The following is a 15,131-nucleotide window of genomic DNA, read 5'->3' as shown; positions in this document are numbered from 1 at the left end:
AAGGAGGCTGCAGCGTCGAACCACTGGAAACCGGAAAAAACGCCGCCTCTCGTGCAAACGTAACCCGCTCTCCGGGCGACGGCGTTCTCTCCACAGGCCGAGGCACAAAAACTCCTTGGATTGTCGACTGTCTCCCCTCACCCAGACACTGACGGATTGGTGTACGCAAACACACGTTTCTACATGTGCGCACAAGCTACATGTCGTATCACCTTTCGCACTGCTTATATACAGATGTAGATATTGAGAGGGAATTTTTCTCAGGCGGCTCTAACACACTGGAGTTGGCTAGTAAAGTGACAGCAAAACAGAACCGTAAATAATGGAGCTAAGCCTACCGTAGCGGAGCCCCGGACGATTCTTGACAGGCGAGGTCCATATGAGATGACCGCCCGTGTCTTTCGATACCCTTCGTAGGGGTAGAAAGGCAGCTTTTTCTCGGCGAACCTGGTTTCGTGCTTTGCGCCGCCGGTGCCGTGAACTCGGCACTGCAACGAAAGCTTTACCGCTGTTCTGCCGTTCGTCCGGGAGTTGTTCCATTGCCGTACCCTCTTCTCAGCGGCAAAAACGCGGAATGCTGGAACACTCCGATTTTTCGGCCTTGCTTCTGAGTTTGACGCGACAAAAAGTTCTCTGCGGATTACCGTGCAGATACGGGATCCGTGCCGCGACTGAGGTGACCTCGGCCTTGCAATCCACCGGGAGCTCTCTGAGTTGGCCTGGTTTGTACACACCACCGGTATTTCCGTATTTTCGGCTGCGAACGGAGAAGGCCAATGTGTGTTCAACATGGAAAAGACACGAGCGCCATTTGAGCTTAATGTAAAAACACATACCGCTTGGAGATGTGCAGTTGACGGAATCACGGTTCCCGTCGATGTGGCTCATCACCGGAGACGCGCCGTCCCCCCGTGGTTTGCGTGCCCGGAGTACCGAGCGCACACTTGCAGCCATTTTTTGCGTGCCGGCATTACGAGAGCACACTTGCAGCCATTTTTTGTGTGCCGGCATTACGAGAGCAGAAAAACCTCGTGGGGCAAGCACGCAAGCGAGGCAGTGGTTCTCCCCTTTCCTGACTAGCGACAAGTGCGCAGGCGCTTTTTGTTCTCTCGATTTTGGCCCGTGCTTTGAGGACTAAGGACCGCTTTTGGGGTGTGTGTTTTCTTCACAAAGGCCACGTTTCCTGCAGGGGCTGTGGACGGCCCGCCCGCATACATTCCTCGAAATAGGCTTGATACCTCCCGATGCGTTTCCTAGATACACACAGTTACACGTCTCCGTTTGCTGGAGATTGCTTACCGCTTCCTTTCTCGTGTCCATGTGTGCCTCTACCTGATGTAAGCTTGAACGCTTCATGCAGTTGCAACTCCCTAAACTCGGTGTGAGTCGGCAGGCGCGGGCCTTTACGTGAACTGAACTGCACGCGGCGCCCTCTCCTCTGGAGAGGCAAGAGCGCTCCATCCATGGCACGGAAAAAATGTGACTGCATCTCTGCATTCTTACTGGCGAAGGAAACACATTTGTTCGTATCCGTTTCATAAAATTTGTGGACATATGGCCATGCTTCGTGGCCCTTGCCGGATAGTGCGCTGCTTTGGTTTGGCCTCGTCTGTTTTTGTGCGTACGTAAACTTTCCCTTGCTCCGGCCGTCAACGCGAAGCCGAACAGAGAAGGCAACGTAAAGTACTTTTCAAAGAGTCTCCCCTCTGGGCATCCGACGAACAACTTTCATGTCGCTTGTATACCCACGGTTGGCCTTGTGAGCGGGGACGCTCAAGCAGCCTGCGTCTCTTTGGCTGTGTTTCCCGTTGCCTGTGTGCCGGGTTGGTAAAGTCAAAAAAACCTCCACCTGGCGTGAAACATTTTTTCGGCCTGCTGTACGTGTTGCGTTCGCATGTCTCGAATTCCTGTTCTGCTCGATTTTCACGTTTTTGTCGGCCGTCCTTCCCCGGCTCCTCATGCTTGTCAGGAGTCACTAAGCGGTCGTGTCGTCGCTATCTGTTGTGTCGGCTGAGTGACTTCGTGTTGTCGAGGGTCACTCGCATTTTCTTAGGGAAGGAGTGTTGTCTTTCGCTAAAACAGTTAAGCGTAGGGATGTGTATCACAAACCCTTCTTCGGTGGATGGGTTCTAAAAGTGTCGGCTTTTTTGAGAGGAGTTGTGAGTCAAAGACAGGTCCGCTAGACTTCGTAGCAGTCGTTCCCTGCTGTTCCTCCGTCGTTTCTATTGAGGTCTAAGTTTCCCCGTTGGGAAGGCGTCCGCTGACGGGGCAAAGAAGCAGATACAAACTCTAGGGACGAATGCCGACTGATACTGCAGTTATTGTCTAACTTTTCAATGGGCTGGCTGTGAAATCGTCCCTTCGTAGAACTGCACGGTTGCACCGACAACTGGAGCGGAGAATACCAGCATGCTGTGGAAAACGTGAAGCGCCAGTGAATCGTTTACTTTTGTTTTGAGTCACGTGTCATCTCAGGAAGTGTTTGTTTGTGGTGTGTGCTGTTTCTCTTGAAAACGTCGTTTCCCGTTACGCCCGTCTGCCGCCTCTCAAGTCTCGGATTTGTCGTGTTCTGGACAACGACATTAGACGGCTGGCGATAGCGTGTTCCCGTCGTGCTTCGCGCTTGCCTTAAGAAAGCGGGCGACCCCACGAGGGAGAAACCGCGCGCTAACCTCCCGAATAGCCTCTTTCTTTGTTCTCGACCAATGTCGTCGCGCTATTTAGCGGGTGTGCCCGACGATACTCTGTTTCCAGTTTTCTTATCTGTGCAAAGCTGATATCGTTTCCCATTAGAAGGCCAATTGAATGTGCATGAGCAAGCAGCCGATTTTTATTGGAGGACCACCACAGTGTTGATTCAAGAGGCTGTGCCGAGTTCCGTCTGAAGACTGAAGTACGGAGTGAGTGATCTGTCCTTGTACGAGTGCAGCTCCAACTTGCGCATGCCATCTAGTCACCTGAGAGACATGAACTGTCTCGACGTGCGCTGACGCATACGGGTTCTTCGTTGTCTTTCGGAGCAGGCTTTTCCTAGAGTCCTCTCGACGGCGGCCGGTCCCGCCGACCTGTCGTCCACCCATCACCAAACAGACACGCCTGTCGGTACAGCAGTTCCTCAGTGCCTCCGCCCTGTGTTGACGCGGCTCTTTTGGAGAGACAAACTCTGCACAGGGAACAGGCTGCCCAATCACAACTCGAGCTGCCGTCGAGGAAGGACCCGTTCCTCTCTTCGGCCCTCTATACATTTCGAGAAGAAAATATATGTTTCTCAACGCACAGACATAAACTCTATACATGCGAATGCATAAACGTCTGTACATACCGGTTCAAGGTGACGCTTCTCTTAGCGATGGCGTCAGCTTCGGTTGAAGCGCCAAAGGCGCACCCGTCCACAGCAGTTTCACTGCCAGCGGATCCGGCAACTCCTGCGGATGAAGTAGAAAAAACGGGAGACCGCTTTCGTGGAAATGCGCCGACCGGATGCTTCTCTAGCGGGATTGGCCCCTTTGCGGCTTCGACTGACAAAGGCCTTGGCATGTTCGCCTCGAACGCTTGCACGACCGATAGCCTCGCTCCTGAGATCGGCAGTGTGTCGACGCCCGGGCTGCCTTCGATCCGCCTGGCCAGCTCACGCCCGCCTCCCGTTGCTATAAAGCTGTTCGTTGGGCGTCTTCCTCTGACAGTCACGGAAGAGATGCTTTGCACAGTAAGGGGAGACTTTCGCGCAGGACGCAGGCGCTGCAGTTAGGCAGCCGACGGGGGGGGGGGGGGGGGGGGGGGGTAAAGAATAACCGTCTCAACGGCGCCCCGAAAAAATGGAGTCAGGACAGGCTGTCAGGCTGTCTTGCCCTTTTGCGCGAACACTGGGGACACGGGATTCGGGATAGCGATAGCGACGCCCTTCAAACAGATGTGTTTGCGTGCGCATGAGGTTGGCACACAAGCACATGCCTTTTCATTTGTACTCACACAGAGGATGTGTGCATGCATACGGGCCTGGGACGAGCGAAACTGTGTACTTACGTCTGGCTGAGTGCCCGAAAGGTAACGGGCCGTGTGCGTACCCGTGTAACGGATCAACAAATACCGCCTGCAGCCTGCAGTAAGCAGAACGTTTTACGCTCGTGCCTTTATTCACAGCTGTTCAGCCAGTTTGGCCCCATCGCCGATCTGCTCCTCATCCGCGACCGCCACACGAATGCCTTCAAGGGATGCGCCTTTGTGCGTATGCAGTCAATCACTGACGCCGACAGAGCGATTCGCCACCTCGATAGTGCTTACGTGCTCGATCCGGTACGTCCTTGGGCAATTCCAACCATGACCGTTCACACTGTGTCTCGTTATGTAAGCATGTGAACGAAATCACGTTAGCTCTGGTGTTTTTCCTTCAAATCAAGAGATCACCGGCTTCATGGGAAGAGGAACTTCCAGCACAGCGTCTCGACTGGGCAATAACGCATGATCCTGTGAGACGTAGGAACGAGTAGGTGATTTGACAGTTCTGCAGTCAGGCTGTGGGTACTGGCCACACACGTGTGAACTCATATATATATATATATATATACGTAGGTATTTGTGTGTGTATCTAATCCCTGTGATGATGCGTTCTCATGTCCATGCAATGTAGATAGGCTATATTTGGTGGAGCACGTCTGTTGTTGCTGCCATTAGCTTGCACGTACGTATGAGCGGGTTATTACTGCTGTAGGCGCTCGGCGGCCTGCAAGTAAAGTATGCGGTAGGAGAGGCGGAGCGGCTAGGCCTGCCGGGCACGAGCGGGAGTGGAGCAGCGGCAGGCGTGGACCAGGTGAAGCTGTTTGTGGGGTCGTTGCCACCGGATATCAAGGAAGACGCAGTACGTCTGCTCTAAAAGTCTTATTGGTTTTTCTGTCTGGCCGACGGCCGCGCTCGGACGCGCTAACACCCGTGGGCCATTCAAATTCCGAGGAGGCCGAACGCGTGGATTATCTGCAGAGTTTGCGATACGGGCAACAAGAATACGATCCGAGCATTCCGGTGTGTAGCGGAGAGTGTAGCTTCAGTTGATATCTGATTGGTTTTGCATGCCCGCGGCATCTAAGCACGCCTAGTATTCCGTGGCAATGCAGACGATCTATGGCCGTCGATATGCAGCATGCGTCTAGGTATTGCCTGAGTCGTGGTGTGTCGCGTTCGAGGTGCTTTCCACACTCTCGCTGTGAATAGCCGCAAATATGCTAAGCTTTTCTCTCTGCCTCGTAAACATGTCGAACCGGAAACATGCGTAGCATCTGGTGTTTCGTTGCTGAGCGGGTGGAACGTTTGGCTTGACACTGCTGACGGCCTTCAGGGCCTCCCGATTCGTCGGCCCCTTAGGTGTAAGGATGTGCGCCTCAGTATCCTTCTCCGCGTTTTGTTCGCGGAGTCTAGCTTAGCTTTCCAGCGGGCAGCGCAGCTGGGTCCGGGCCCTGCGGGTTCCTACGCCAGCATCGGGATCGGAGACGTTCAGCCGCTACGATTTGTACTCTGCTCGCAATTTGTATAGAGGTCACAATGTGAAGTCGAAACCGTTCTAGTTATCTTCGATCGCTTGCGGGTTGTTCCTTTCGACGTTTTTAAAGAGGACACGGGTTCCCAGTTTCGATGCGGTTGTCTGATGTGACAGCTCCGGGACCTGTTTGAGAGATTCGGCCGCGTCGAGGAAGTCTTTCTGATGAGAGACGACCAACCACTCAGTGGAAACCATCTAGGTGGGGGTGCCGCAAAGCCAGGAAAAAAGAGCCGAACTGGATGTGCCTTTGTTCGATTCGCGTACAAGGAAGAAGCTCTCTTTGCCATCGGCGAGCTTAACGGAAAATTCGTCATGCCAGGTATGGAAACGGAACGTACAGCGCAGTGGACGCGTCGATCCAGGCGGTACGGTCGCTCACCTTGACGGCCGTTTTTGCATATGTACACAAGACTGACCGTATCCGTTATCTACCCGCATCTGACAGAACTCCCAAACGTACACTCCCACCCAGCGTTCGTGGATGTACCCCCAAAGGCGCACACTCGCAGCCACATGGATGTATATATATATATATATATAAACATCAGGGCACGACAGGCGTGACGGATTCATTTCGATTCTTTTGTGTGCCCGGTTGGCGACACCGATGTGGGTCCCTCGCGCACGTGACAAGCTTGTGCTAGCTGATTGGTATTCTTACACGTGCCCGCATGCACGCCTGGGCGTGTGGCTTCCTTTGATGACTCTTTGGTACACTAGCCGGTTCCGCGGCATCTGTGCCGTTCGTGTTGACAGGTTCGCAGCGCGCCATGGAAGTTCGTTTTGCAGAGAACAGACGGTCGTCCTCCTCGGCTCAGGGCGCTGCACCTGCCTCTCGCACTGCCAGTGCGTCTTCGTGTTTTATGTCTTCCATGGACAGCAGCAGAGGTGGATCCGCGCTCCCGGGGGCGGACGAGTATCCCGAGAATGTGCGCTCGACGAGCTGCTTCCCTTCGCGAGTCGACATGGAGAGGTTCTCCCGTATGGACCCGCTCGACGTCCTCAGCTGTCTGGACGGCAGGCACGATTGCTTTTCTGGGACCTCCGAAAGTCTGGCGATAGCCGCCCGATCAGCGGTGGGCGACCGTTTGGGGCCCGCGGGGGGGAGAGCGGGCGATCCACAAGTCTCTGCGAGCTGCGACTCGACGAAGGAGACACGGGGGCCGGGCCCGCTGAGAAGCGTCGGCGACCGTGTGCTATCTAAATATGGCTCCATCGAGGATCTATTTGAGACTTTGGGGCATCTGTCTCTGAATGGCCGACGCCTGGAGGGGGAGCCGGAAGCCCAACACGCGAATCCTGATGTCAAGAAAGACGGAGATGCGAGCGAAAATGCATTTGCCGTATCCAGGGGGGCGGCAGGTTCAGAACGACAGGGCCAAGAAGGGAAGCCTGGGCACGATCAACGCGCAGACCCCACTCACGGGAACACGAAGCGCCGGCCTTCGAGCGTCTCGAACCTCCCCCGCACGCGTGACTCCCAGCCACCAAACACCAAGGAAGAAGAGGATATGGGTGCGGGGTGCAACTCGGGAAGCGGCGGACGGACACGCACTCCCAGCGCACTGGAGGGTGGCGACGACGAAGTTGGCATTGCGTCTCTTACAGCGAAGTCGCGGTTCGAATTGGCGGTAAGGGATAACCCGCTTTTGCAGGCCTCCATGAAGGGTTATCGGTTTCCGTGCTTAGTGTCTCTCAAGCCTGGCGTATCGGTGGCTCCTCCTCCCTCAGATGCAGTGTGACGATCTGCTCTAGGACAGTGTTCACCCGTTCTCCTGGGGCGGGAATCTTCTCTCTGTTCGAGCGGGCAGCCCGTCGGAATGTGCAGTTCGCGGGTGCCCACCGTCGCTTTCATCGTTCGACGTTTGTCCGCTCGTTCTCACATGCTGGCTCTCTGCTGTTCCTTGAGGGCGCATCTACGGTTTCGTTGGAATGAAGTAAGACGGAGGGCCAGGTACCTGTTCCTATTCGTATTTCAACATGATAGCCGCAATCCGCGTTTTGTCACGTCGTTAGCGTGACGAGTGAGATGACAGCTAAAGTCAACTGTCGTGGTAAATATGGATTCTTTGTTGGTGTATGCCGTACTCGTGGCCTGGGAATATCTCTCTTCATCTCGTAGCGTCGTTTTCGCTCACGCATTCACTTTCCGCTCTCGCGTTTTCTGGAACCCTGTTTTTCTGATACTCTCTCTTTGTGTTCCCCTGGTCTGATTTAATATCTGATTTATCAGTTGCAGGCCTGTCATTCATTTGGCGGTACTACCTGTCCCTGTCGTACCATCCCTCGTTTTCCGTTTGGTCATCATCCTTGTTCGTTCTGCCGAATGCTCTGGTGCACGTACTCTGATCTGTCGTGTCCCGAATCTGTCTAGATACGATTGTGGCGGGGGGAGACGCTTTCGTCTGAAGCAAAGATCGAATGCTTCCTGGCGTGCGCCGCCTAATGAGATGCTGAACCCGGTGTTTCGCTGGACTGGAGATTCATTTGGTTCCTCGCTCATCGGGGCCCGTTCCAGTCCTGTCTCTATTCGTTAAATTGCGTGCGCCCATGTGTGTAGAGAACCGTAAGCAGACATCGTGGTATCTCGGCTTTTTGCGACTCGTCGCTGGTTGTGGGAGCCGTCTGTCGTCTCCCGTTAGTCGTAAATGCCCCCACAATGTCTCTCCTCTCTCCTATTCTCTTGGGGTTCGCCGACGCGTATGCTGTCTCTCCTCCCACTCAGTCTTTACGTCCATCGGACATGCGTATCGTGGCTCTAGCATGTGTCGATTGCATTTTTCGCCTTTGACTAGTCCAATCTCTGCATGTCTTCCTGCTCTACTCTGCCTACGCGGGCTTTTGCCGCAGGCGGTAGGTTTTCCCGTGCGTAGGCACCCCTACATTCGTTCTTCGCTTTGATGCGGCTCATCTGATGTTAAGAATGACGGCGATGGGTGTTGCTCCTGACGTTCCACCGGCGTTCGCTGGTCGGGTGCTGATTCATTGTTCTGTCTTTGTCGCATCACTCTCCACTATCCCTGAGTTTTTTCATCGTGCACTCCTTGCCCACTTGTCGCCTTCTGTCCACCCAAGCCTCGGGCCTCTAGTCAATTGTTCACAACTGCGCGTCAGCTCGCTTATTCTGCTTTTCTTCCATTTCTATTCTCCCTCATTGTCCGCTCCATCGCACGTGTCTAGGATGTCTCCTACACTCCCTCTAGATTTCGCGTCTCTCTCCTGTTGCTTCCTCGTATGCTCCATCCACCCCTCGCTTTGGCCTTCCAAGCCTCTCTGGGGCATCGCAGACGTAGACGGGAGAATAGAGTGCGGGTTCTGTGCCTCCTCTGCTCGCAGTTCTGCGACGCATCCGATCGAAGAATACAGTTTCATGCGCGTGTGAATTTGACCGGACGGGCCCAAGCCCTTTTCTGTTCTTCTGGCCTCATTGCGTCTCCGTCAGCTCTCGTCCACTGTGTCATTTGTCCGCCTTCCTCAGCCGCATGAAAGTGTAGGAACGCCTCTCGACCTCTGGCGACGCTTCTCGCTTTTCTCGTGTGTCCCGTCGGGCCACCGGCGTCCCCAGTCGTCCCGCGTCCCGGTATTCCGCTGAAACCAAGAATTTTTCCTTACTCGATTCTACGTGTCTGGATACACGTGTGCGCGTTTGGGACCTGCAAGGGACCCTGTTGGGCGTCGCTCCGTGTTCGGGTGCTATGCACCCAAACACACTCAAACGGTGGTCAGGCGTTCGGCGCTTTCTTTATATATATGTATACCGGTCCAGGGATTAGGATGTGCGCGGCTTGCTGCTGCCTTGGGCTTATAAAGTAGCCGCCAGGTGTGCAGACGCATCTGCGGCGTGCACTGCTCGAAGTCCAAACAACCGCTGGCTAGGGAGAGAGCGAGTCAGCACGTTGAATGCGCGATGGAGAGGACAGGGACGGCTGAAACCGCAAGCGTAACGCCTCTTTTCTTCATACTCCGTGGATCCACATATCCGCGACTGTGACCGGTTCATGCCGGCTGTTTCCTCCACGTGTTTTCCGGTGAAACCTAATGCTGCATTCGGACTTTGGATTCCCTGTTCCCGTCTGGTTGTTCCCGCTCAGTCTTGGGGAAGGCGTGAGAATCCTGGCTTTTGATTCGGCACCCACCACCTGCATCGCTGCCCCTCTGTTTTCGTTTACGTTTTTCGCTGTGTCAGGAGTTTTGCTGCAAGGAGAATGCGTCATCGACCCCGTCTCCGCCAACAGGTGCAGATGCCGCGAACGCGTCCTCGGCGCCCTTCAGTCGTGGTTCGTCAAGTTCTTTATCGAAAGTCTCGTCGGCTCCGTTGTCGAGATTTGGAGGCTGTCCTGCGGGAATCGAGGGAGACGTCTTCCAATATGGGACTGCGTCGCGCGGGCCACGCCCGTCGGCGTGCTCGTCCAACTCTTCTCTCTATGTCGACCTCCACGAGCGCATGTCCCGGAATCTTGTGCACCCGGGAGGGTTTCTGCCGTCTGCCTTTCCGGAGGATGCCTTTTCTTACGGCGACTTCCGCGACCAAGTAAGGAGCTGTGCAGAGGAGACTCGATGGAGCTCGGAAATGGAGAACGGCGACCGTCTCTTCCCTCCGGAAGCCGTGAGCTGGGCTGGTGGCCAGTTGCCGTCTCTTTATGCGAAGGCTGACGTGGGACCCTCAAGCCATGAGAGTTTGTTTTCCCGCCGTGGCGGGGAGGAGGGCGGATATGACGGGATCAACCGTTTTCTCAATGGGCTCCGGGCCCAGCCAGGCACGCTGACTCACAGGGGCTTTGGCAGTCAGGAGCACGGGCCTCCTGGAGCGAATGTCTTCATCTTTCACATTCCCAACGAGTGGTCCGAACACGACCTGCTCACACACTTCAGCGTGTATGGTCCAGTTCTCTCTGCTCGCATCGCTTCGGATCGCCTCTCTGGACGCAATCGCGGATTCGGGTTTGTCAGCTTCGCCAACGGGCAGGCGGCCGCCGCAGCCGTCACCGCCATGAATGGATTTCAGGTAAGCGCCCGACGCGTCCCACGATCCGCACCGCGAATGTTGATCACCTATATATATATATATATATATATATATATAGTCAACCGTATCAGCGTGCGACTTCCCTGTGTGTATGTGCACCGTTGTCAGCTTCTTTGGGCTCCACGTATGTCGTCGGCCGTGGTCGGAGGCCCCGAGTAAACGCGTCCGCAGCTCTGCTCCCCGTCCGTTTTAATGAGCCAGGACGTGTCGCTGTCTACCGGCCCTGTATAGTGACCATGTGCTTAACCAGCAGGCGCTATGAAGTCCTCGTGAAGTATCGCCGTTTGAGGCGTTGATCCGGTCCGTTCCGCAGTAGCCGTGCCGATATTTCCGGGGGGCTTCCTGTTTATCGTGCTCAGGTCAATGGAAAACGGCTCAAGGTGCAGATTAAGAAAGGCGAAGAACAGTATGCTCATAACCTTCATTTGACGCCTTGCAGCAACGGAACTGACAGCACGTGGCACTCAGTGTCTGCGTCGTGCTCTGACATGCCGAGTGGTGTGGGCGACTCCGACGGAAACATGCCGGTCCCCGTTTCTGCAAGTCCACAGAGAGATCACGGAGCGAACAAAACGCGTCACAGTTTCTCTGCGCTCGATTGGCTGGCTTCCGCAGCGAAGCCAGGAGCAATGGCCCCCGCTCTAGCAGCGCTGGAGGCGAGCCATGGAGGCAGTGGGAACTCTGCCGCTTCTCTCTTTGAAGCTGCTGTGGCGTTGAGGAATCTCTCAGCTGCGAGTGAGTACAAAGCCCGAGTTAACCCTTCGTAACTGAGTTTTCGAAGCGGTAGAGCGAACTAATTTTATACGCATGCTATTTAGAATTCTGTTCAGTCCAGGGCTAAACGCAGGCGCTGCCGAGTATTTCGACGGGTAATGGTTTGGGACCTTTCGTGGCATAACAGTTTCTGTATCGCTTTTGCCATTTCAACGTAGTCCGATAAGCCTTGCACACCCACACCGAGGACAGGCGGAGACTGCTCGCTTTTGTCGCTACTCCAGAGTGTCTGATCGTGGTTCCCGAAGCAGCGTCTGTCGCCTTAGTTTCTTGCTTGCCACACAGCAGTAGAGAGGCGCAGTGGGGGAGTCGCATGTTGTTACGCTATCGCTGGCCGGGCCTCCCCCCCGAACAAATCAGAGTGTGAATAGCCCCCAAAATCGTTTTTTGTGACACAAATCTAGGAATTGTAGGCGCGCCTCACAGACGAGGTCCGCACATTGCTTTGTAGGCCTGTTTTTCATGTACCTGGTGTAAATTGTACTGTACGATTCACGTAGTTTTCCTGCATCATTGTGAAACACGACAGTGTATTCGCGACGGACGTCTACGCGTAACCGCACACATTATGTGGACACGCGAAATTTCTTCACTTTGTTTTCGTATGTTGCATAGGCAGGCTGAGGTGGAAGGTACCTGCGCTGCGTGCCCCTCTTGAAGGTTTATGCACCATGTGTGGTGTGATGTGCAAACGTTTGGCAGTCACATAATGCTGTTCGCTAAGTCAACGCATTGCTTCAGGCCGCGTCACTCCCTAAGGAAATGGCCATCATGTTAAGTGCAATACGTATAGCGGCGTCTAGCGTATATTTGAAGAACCAACATTTGTGTACAAGCTGTGCGAGTACCATGATGTTCACTTTGGGAGTTTCCTTCGCAAATTAGTTTTTCTTTGTTTTTATAAAAACTGTCACGGAGGTTAATTGCGTTTGTTCAGGTCAGGGACATCAACTTCTAGGATGTTACTCACAAGACAACGCTGCTGCGGCAGCCATGCTCGTTGCCTCCATGCGCCAACCTGGCACGAGGCGAAACCAAGAGTCCTTCCGATTGGCTCAGCTGATGCATGGAGAAGGTGGCGATTCAGCGGGAGAAAGCCTGCTTGCTTCATCTCTCGGTCTCTATTGTACGCCCACATTGGGCTCCGCCATAGGTAGCGTGGGCTCGTCTCCAGCAGCTACCGAAATGCGGGGTTCATCTCTCGGGGTCTCTGCCGGTCGCCAGCCTCCAACAGTTCCGCAGGGACCGGTGTATGCTGTGGATACTAAAGCGGGCCATGATCAGCGCATGCTCGGGGAAGGGTGGTTGGCCATACAGTAGTCACGTAACGGCACGAGAAAAGCTTTCTCCACCCAGCACATTTTGACCTCGTTGCGACTGCCTCTCGTGATGGGGATAAGGAGGACGAGATGTGACGGCCGACACCAGCAGACATATTTTCAAAACAATGTTTCGTATTGTACAAATGACCAAGTGGCTGCTTCTTCCAGTGCCACAGTGGTGCACATTTATTACCACTCCTGGTACTTGAAGCGTAATGGCATCCCGGGGTTCGCTAAGGGCGGTAGTGAAAAGAGATCTGTGTTGGTCGTGGGTGCAGTACCGCCAGCTGCCAGCGCCTTGGTACAAAGTGACAGGACGTTTGGCAACTGACCAACCAAATAGCTTGCTTCACTCCACCCAGCACAGTTCGCAAGATCGCGCTGTTACTGTGTGTGCTCCCCCATAGACGTGCACGTTGACAGCCTGAAGTGCTCAGTGTGTCGTGGGGGAAACACACAGGTTAATTTCCGCTGCCTCGCGTAGCGAGGCAGGTCACAGGAACCTACCGCTTGTCCCCTGTGTGTCTCAAAACGCGAGTGTCTTCGAGCTTCCCGTTCCACATGCTCTGTCGGTCGGCAGACCTCAATTTTCTACCAGCATCCTTGGAAGGTTCATCTTCATGTTTTTTTTGACTTACGCTTCTGTTCAGCACGTGGAGGTCAACCAGAGGCTGCACAACTCTAGGCGTATGTGTTGAAAAAACGGGGAGCCGGTGTTGTGTGGTTCCGCTCGGCCTCGTTGCCTCTGGCCCTAGAAGAACCGGAAACGGTTTCATATGCTGTACCGATGCATGCCGTCAGACAAATGTTAACGTCCGACAATGCACATGCGCGCATGCAATTCCCAGTATCTCCGTCTACATTAAATCCCATCCCGCGTCTTTTTTGTTGTCGGTCGCAGCGCGGTGTCCTGTCGTGGGGAACGAAATGAGAGCTTTGCTATGTCTGCGTGTGCATCCTGAACACATAGATTGAGATATGACTGCACGACAGTTGTTCTCGACAGATGGGCCTTCACGGGCCGTGCAGGCGCTCCATCAGTTGCCTGTGTCCGAGGAGAATCGCCTCTTGTGTAAGTTGATGCTGGGAATCAGGGCATCAATGTATTTGTATCATATGCAGTGATAGGGAGCGTTGTCCTGTTAGACGTTAATATGTGGTTCTCACTGCCAGTATGTGGAGTGTGGCGAATCGCCAACGTCGCAATTCGTCCGGTAATAGCGTGTTTGCATCCGATGGCATGCATGACATGTCTACAGTTATATGCTGCGGTCGAGAGACAAAATGTCGGCGTTCATCCACAAGCATACGCAATACCTTGTTTCCCCTTGCGTGTGAGTGTATTTGTCCATGCGTGTGGGCAGCCCGTCAGTGTCGGGAAGCGCTAACGCAGTATGCCGAAATATCCTTCAGGCAGTCATCACTGTTGGGTGGAATATTTCTCGGGCACGTGCAATGCAAATAACGACTCCCGACCTGCCTCCGTTCTGCAGCCGTGATTCCCCCGAGACTCCTTCGCTTTGTCTCGTAGCGAATGAGACACGGCGACGCACATCTAGTTCAACACGTGTTTTCGATATGTACAGCATGGGCGACTAACTGCTCGGTTCGACTCTATGATGCTGCCGGGAACCCCAGGCTTGTCTCAGATTCAACTGCGGAATCGGAGTAGCCCTGGTATTTCATGGCTTTCTACTTCTTATACCATCTCTGGAGTCGTTTGTGTAGCGCACTGAGCTGGTTTTCTGGACGACGAGTAAACGATGTAGAAATGATTGTTCGGGTTTTATGAAGCCTGTTAATACCCAGCAAGTCACTGCTGAATTTGCGGGTTTGGAGATGATCTGGGTCGTCAGAAAAGCGCGTGCCATGAATCCTGTATTCCGGGCCGTAGTAATGGGGAATGGATGTTTGAGAGTCTATAAGTATTTTTTGAAACCTATGGTTGTGCTCATCTCGAATACAAAAACGTGAAACCCGAGTGAGCTGTAGAAGGGAGAAAAGCGCCGCGGGATGTCCCACCGGTGTTTTAGGTATTTGACGGCGTAAATGTGTCAGAGTTCCTCCTTTGATGTATTGAAGTTAAAATGTGCGTGTCGTTTTCTCTCCTGCGTCCGTAGCCCGATTTCACCGTTCAAGGCGTGTAACGGACAACTGGGAAGCACACGAAGCATGGGTATATGCCTCACAAAATCTCTCAAAACTAAGGCTCTTTGCAGCAGACAGGGGGGGTCGAGTTCGCACTTCGCTGTTTGCGATTATCTGTATACTGGTACGTACATGTATCCCTGTTCTGGTCGTTGTTTTCACGGGCCCCATGTAGCAGTGTTGCCTCGGCAGCATCGCTGCTTGCTCAATAAGAGAAGGGTGTGTCATCGTTTGTTGTTCTCGATGCTTTCTGTGATACCGGAGCTTTTCTCAGTTTCTGACGTGGAGGCGGAATAAGGGTTAGACACGCGGTAGCCATTGGTTGTATATT

At 53.9% G+C, this 15,131-nt stretch overlaps 1 protein-coding gene across 1 annotated transcript; it reads left to right on the top strand.

The window, feature by feature from the left end:
* Window positions 1-3,349: 3,349 nt before the first annotated feature.
* On the top strand, window positions 3,350-13,337 carry NCLIV_021440 (putative RNA binding protein; the record flags this gene model as incomplete). Its single annotated transcript, XM_003882339.1, has 9 exons — window positions 3,350-3,706; window positions 4,141-4,293; window positions 4,709-4,855; window positions 5,645-5,849; window positions 6,287-7,161; window positions 9,717-10,535; window positions 10,916-11,291; window positions 12,268-12,483; window positions 13,303-13,337. 9 exons carry the CDS (start codon window positions 3,350-3,352, stop codon window positions 13,335-13,337), a joined length of 3,183 nt encoding a protein of 1,060 aa, XP_003882388.1.
* Between the last annotated feature and the right edge of the window lie 1,794 nt (window positions 13,338-15,131).

Source organism: Neospora caninum, chromosome VIIa (assembly GCF_000208865.1).
Source record: "Neospora caninum Liverpool complete genome, chromosome VIIa".
Taxonomy (NCBI): Eukaryota; Apicomplexa; class Conoidasida; order Eucoccidiorida; family Sarcocystidae; genus Neospora; species Neospora caninum.
Note: the sequence above shows the minus strand (reverse complement) of the source record. Positions and strands in the feature narration are given on the sequence as shown.